The sequence below is a fragment of the Nuphar pumila genome, chromosome 15 (genome assembly GCF_984573655.1).
Source record: "Nuphar pumila chromosome 15, dmNupPumi1.hap1.1, whole genome shotgun sequence".
NCBI classification, from domain to species: Eukaryota; Viridiplantae; Streptophyta; class Magnoliopsida; order Nymphaeales; family Nymphaeaceae; genus Nuphar; species Nuphar pumila.
In genome coordinates this window covers 91,633,576-91,639,619 of record NC_143263.1, presented here as the reverse complement: position 1 = coordinate 91,639,619, position 6,044 = coordinate 91,633,576, and the positions used below count along the sequence as shown (strand labels likewise).

General features: G+C 42.2%; 1 protein-coding gene across 2 annotated transcripts; it reads right to left on the bottom strand.

The window, feature by feature from the left end:
- Positions 1–2,875: 2,875 nt before the first annotated feature.
- LOC149815988 (chitinase-like protein 1) lies at positions 2,876–5,802 on the bottom strand. Of its 2 annotated transcripts, none has more exons than XM_089990286.1 (4): positions 5,585–5,802; positions 5,020–5,403; positions 3,765–3,918; positions 2,876–3,614 (listed from the first exon to the last, which is right to left on the bottom strand). In XM_089990286.1, exons 2-4 carry the CDS (start codon positions 5,378–5,380, stop codon positions 3,209–3,211), a joined length of 921 nt encoding a protein of 306 aa, XP_089846412.1. In that variant the 5' UTR covers positions 5,381–5,403; positions 5,585–5,802; the 3' UTR covers positions 2,876–3,208. The 2 variants fall into 2 exon arrangements, with proteins under 2 accessions (XP_089846412.1, XP_089846413.1); XM_089990287.1 differs by having other exon boundaries at positions 5,020–5,400; positions 5,585–5,740.
- Between the last annotated feature and the right edge of the window lie 242 nt (positions 5,803–6,044).

Below are 6,044 nucleotides of genomic sequence, written 5' to 3'. Positions count from 1 at the left end.
TAGGGAGTCTTTGCTTTTCTCCATGAGGCTTGTACTGCCCTTGAGGCTTCTACTGGTTCTGGTTTTGAGATAACCAAGACTGCTCATTTCCTCTCTCGAGGTTCAAAATGCTGCCATGGTTTTTCTTGACCTAGAGTCATTGTTTTCGGTCTTAACCAATTGACCATCCTATATCTTTTGATTGTGATTGGACTCCATTAAGCTAATTGTGTCTATGAGATCCACAATGGTTGGTTGAAGTTGTTTATGATAAAAGTGATGGCATGGGACTCTATGACAAGGTCCTTCATGCGGTGGTACACTGATCTTCACTGGTTGATTGATGCAAACCAAAATTTGAAAAATCTTGTTTCGTAACCATTTTTCTAAGTCCTTGATACTGACAAGTGGTGAAAGAGTTCAGATCCAACTCTAAGAGTCCAAATCTTGCAAATGGATCCAAAAACCATGGCTTGGCAGAGAATACATGAGAGAACAACAATTTAGCTCTAATGGAGGATTGTGATGATTCTCACGCTTGGAAATGGGCTAGAATAGCTCAATGAGAATGAGGCAGAGTGTGTAGCTTCACAAGGATTGAGGTTCAACCACTCCTTCTAGCGCACATGCCCCTTTACCCGGTGACCTCTACTATATCGATCTCAAGGATCTATAAGATCCTACGTTATCTTCCCATAAATGAGTTACAGTTCAAGGATGTCTTGAACCCACTCACAGCTGATTGGGCCAAGTGACTGACGATAAAATTGTTAGACTTTAAAACACGTCGCACAACACAGCTCTAGAAGTAACATAATCTGTCCGACTGGTGGATGAATCCTGACTTGCCTCTCTCCTCCAACTGTTTGTTCAAGAACCCTCCAAATGTTTCAATTATGACATTTGTTGAAAAATCAATTGATTGATACCTGAGAGCCAACAATCTCATTGTCTCATAATAAGACTGTTCTTCCTTGATCCACCTAGCACTTGCAACTAGCCTTTTTAACCTCTAATGGTGCCATCATATGTGCCAGTCGTTATGAATCAGGCTATAGAATTTTACCTCAGCTCATTCATAGTTCAGGGGTGACCACCGTCCAGCATGCCTCCAATTTGAGATGATCGGATGAGTATAGTTAGGATAATTCGCAGTGTTTGCTCTATAACCACAATGAGACAATTGGCAATAATTCCATTCACAGAAATATTAAAATTGTCAGATACCAACAGAATTTAGGTAGAATAGAGATGACCAGTGCCTCCGTATATGGTCAATAAGGCCCTGTTTGGGGGGCTCTAATTTAGGGCTGCCTTGCCGTTTCCATGAGTTTAGAAACCAAGAAATCCGTAGAGGTGGATTTGAGAAATCCACCATCTGTTTTGGGGCACTAGAAGCTGATTCCGACCAGAGAAATGGCTCCACACTGGAGAGCTGTGGAATCCAATGAACACTGTGAATCTCTGAATTTTTCTTTGTCGAAAGATTTTATTAGAAAATTACCATGGTATAATGTTTCGTAAGTGTTGTAGATTTGGGAAATGTTCTTCATCTTGGATAATATTCTCATTAAATAGAGAGAGAGGGTAAAATCAAGGGATTTGATTTGTGTTACCGTTGGAGTTGTAACCGTATTACATGTACATATATTCTCAGTGGCGAATGAAAACATAAAGTGTTTTTCCTCCATTATTGTGATTTCTGATTCCTTTACAGATTTAGGTGATTCAAGGCATTGCAAGCACCTCGGGGCGACCACTGATATCAATCACCAAACAGAAAAAGATAATAACGGAAAGATGCTGGAGGGCATTGGTTTTGGGTTGGCTGAATCAGAGGCCGGATGCCCTAAATTTCTCTCTCTCTCTCTCTCTCTCTCTCTCTCTCTCTCTATATATATATATATATATATATATATATATATATATATATATATATATATATATATATATATATATATATATTGAAAGATTTAGGTGCCTGTTGAAATCGAGCAATGAAAGTGATTTGGTGATACCAAGTTACCAACTCCATTCCTATCACCATTGCCAATGCCATATCCTGGCTCCCAAATGCTTGTGGGCATCTTGGTTTCCCTAAACGGCTTCGACACCCACCAGCACCCATCTCACATACAGAGCCAAAATGCCCTTCAAATTTGAAGTGTGTTCTAAAAGACGCCGTCTGTGATTAGAGATTTTCAGGGAGTAGAACTTAGGGTGATAAAGAAACAATAACAAAGTAGAAGCAAAAGGCATTTGCAAATTTGAAGTGTGTTATAAAAGACGCCATCTGTGACTATGAGCTTTAAAGGGAAGTAGAACTTAAGGTGACAAAGAAACAATAACAAAGTAGAAGCAAAAGTTAACAGAGACACCTAGAATGAACAGAAATAACTATCAGCAGTAGTACTTGGAGGTTTTGCATTTAAGAAGGGTGAAGGAAGATTGGCAAAGGGATGGTTGAGACCATGAAACCACCTTGACTGCCTTGAAAAGGAGTTGGAACAGTTGGACTCGTAGAGTAGCTTTAAGCAGAAATAAATACAATAGACAGACTCACAGAACCAAATTTAAAGGGAAATTGCTTAATGATGTTGACCAATGCACAAGAAATAGTTATCTTGATAACCAAGACAATTCCTTTGGCCACTTTGCTTGGATCTTCCTCGCCACCGCTCATCAGTGGAAGAAGTAGGACGATCGCAGCTTCCACTTACACAAAAAAATGCATAGACCAAGCTCGGGATGCAATTGGCATTTCCCAATTAAAGAATCATTTTTGGCTTAGTAAGCTGGCCCTGAAGGGAAGCATTCCGAAATGACAATAAAAAATACCAAGTAAAAGGTTGTAACACATTAGTCTAGCTAGTTAAGAAACAGACAGAACCCATCAGGAAGCAAATGCAAAGGGTATGTCTTATACAATACGAGTGTCATGATTGAGAAACATACAAACAGTGTTTTTAACATATTCCAACAGATCAACCACAAAGGCGGCAACAGCCACCTCGTAATCCTCGTATTGGTAGTTGGTAGTATTTTGCTATAAACAAAGCTAGAAGATGCCAGCCAGATATTGCCATCTCCAAGAAACTGATTCCCCAACGCCATTTATCTTCACACAGACATTAATGAATTAAACTAACACCGGAGCCAAACAAGCTCTTTATTATTTCTTCCCTAGGCAAAGGATCATGATCACAGAGGATACGAATGTAGGATAAACTTATGAAGATGCAGATTTGGAGGAAGGATTGAAAGGAATCTGCTCTGCACAATCCAGATTAACGGCAGAGAACTGTCGACCAAGTCCCATTAGATCAAGATAGTACTGATAATGCGAGATCATGTTGTTCATGGAATCAACGTAGCCCTGACCGCACACCAGATCACCATAAAGGAGATTCATGGTAGCCCCAAAACCAGGCAATCTCTTAGAAAGTGTATCATTCTTTGTGGGCTTCCAGTTCCCCACAAACACATCATGAGGTGAAGGCTGCTTTTTTTTCAACGGGGTCATCCACATCGACATTGCGGCTAGGAAAGCCAGAGTTGCGTTCTGTTCCATGTATTCAGGGTGGTTTAACAAATCAACCTTCAATTGCTCACCAATTCTTCCATAGTTGTAGTTCCTAGGTAACATCACCCGTATTAACAAACAGACGAGATTTGGGCTTTCATTTGTCCAGAAGATAATAATGAAAGCATCACTTACAAATACAACAAACAAGAAGTTTCTTTAGGAGACAAGCAGGTAAAAGGAATAAGCAAAAACTACATACCAGTATATAGGAATTGCGCCACGGCCATAGTACTCAGCTCCTGGGCTGCAGGGGTAGATGTAGTTCGATTCACAATAAGATTGGCTTGGGCTCATTTCATGGTTATAGCATAACCCATAGGCGAAAGGACCCCCAGTTGCAACACCATATCCACCTGAAAACAAGTGGGAATGGCTTAGAGCTTACACAGACAGTAGTACTAAAGGGGGAATTAAGGAAAAGAAAAGAGAATACTCGAGTTGGACGAGTTGTGAGAAACTTACATAACATTTGAATGAAAATATTTTGCTAAGGCACTAAAAGGAACTGAGTTGGGTTCCATCTGACTGTTTAATGCTTATAGATCATATAAAGCACATATGATTGAACCCCCCCCCCCCCCCCCATTTAGATAGACCCTACACTGGACATGCAGGTGTGCAAAGTTACACGAATTGAACTTTGAGGAACCAATATCGGGAAGAAAATGCCTTCTTTTATTTTCCTTTTGGAAGGTTTGGAGGTTTTGGGGATGGATGAGATGAGATGGAAAGAATCTTGCTTGTCCTTTTGGGTGTACCTCAGGAGGAGCAATTGATCAATAACTTTACCATTTGAACCATCTCAAATGAAATGTGCATCCCCCAAAAAACCAATTGGACGCTGACCTAGAGTAAGGACCCAGGAAGCCCCGAGTGCCAGAAAACTCTGTGCTTAACGTTGTTTTAAACGAAGTAATCCACCGTTCATACCCCAGTTCAAATTTGCTCCAATAATCGGAGATGGTCTTACTGGTTTAAGGCTGTCGCTGAGGACCAACAAGAAGTTGCTTAGCATGCTACTGAAGTCCGACCAGTCCTACACCGGTGTAATGTGCACCAAAGAAGACCTTACATTTCAGTCCGTCTATCGCTTACTCATGTGGACAACAGCTTGGAGACCTCGTTGTGAGTGTTGATGATGTACCTATTTTAAACCGTTAATTCTGCAATACAAGAAGGTGGCTCTAATCCCTCAGCTAATTTATATAAACAAAAAGGGGAAAAATCCATAAATATCTGTTTCTTAGAAACAGAGGAACGGTGGCCAAATCATATTCAATGGACAAGAATTTGCACAGGAATGTCAATATAAGTAAAAGCAGCAACGAGCTATCAATCCGTACTGTTGCACGAAACGAAGGCAATCGAGCATAAGCATGACGAAAAAACAGAGAGAGAGAGAGAGAGAGACCTATAAACACTGTGTGTGTGAGAGAGAGAGAGAGAGGGGTTACAGGAAGTCTTGCTGCCGACATGGCCGAGGAAGGCAGCGACCTCGTTCATCTGCATTTGCCTGCCACCGGTGGTGCCGAATCCCAAGGGCTCGTAGACGGCAGCCGCGGTTATGAAGGCCTGGTAGTCCCAGAACCCTACCGCATGGGAGGTGGGGATGTTCCTCTTGGAGAAGAGGTTCTCGAATTGGTAGACCTGGAAGAAATCGGTGATGGTGTCGTTGCAACAGTATATAGACCCCTTGCATTCCCATCCCTTGTCACAGATCTTTGGCTTTGATGATGAGGACTTGGATGACATCCCCAGATCCACCACCAACGCCCCTACACAGATCAAAATGACCAACCATTTGCGTGTCCCCATCTCGTTGAACCCCCTCGATGCTGCTGCAGACACCACAAGCAACAAATCCTTTGTTTCAAAAATCTCAATGAAGAACCAAAAGGGGGAAAATATTATAGGGAGAACAAAAATTTAGGACAAATATGCGAACTAAGAATGCAGAATACAAGGGAGACGAATAGCAGGAGAGGAAGGGAGGTTAATATAAATGGAGGATGGGACTACCTGGCGGATATGGTAAGCTTGATCCAAACAAGGAATGAAAATGGAAATGGAAACGAGAAATGGTTGATCTAAAATCTCTTTCTCTCTTTTTTGCTTTCTTCCTTTGTGGAGTAGAAGCAGGTAGGGAGGGAACCCCGGCTCATCTCTGCTTAGTTTACAAGGCAAACAGATGAATCAATGACAACCCTACACCTACAACCGCACCCCACCCCACCCCACTCCCCCTAAAGCCAGATCCCAACATTGATGAGCGCTTTAACGGTGAGGATGCAACGGACTGTCTGTGAGAGACTGTGATGGGGGAGTAAGTAGTGGCAATTATGAGCGGGGTGGGTCCCGTGGAACGCCAAGAGAGAGAGATCCATGGATGTCTATGGTAGAACAGGCTGGCTGCACGGAGAAAGGACGCCCCCCACCCACCGACTCACCCCCCTTACGGAGAGGGTTGTGTATGTTCGCC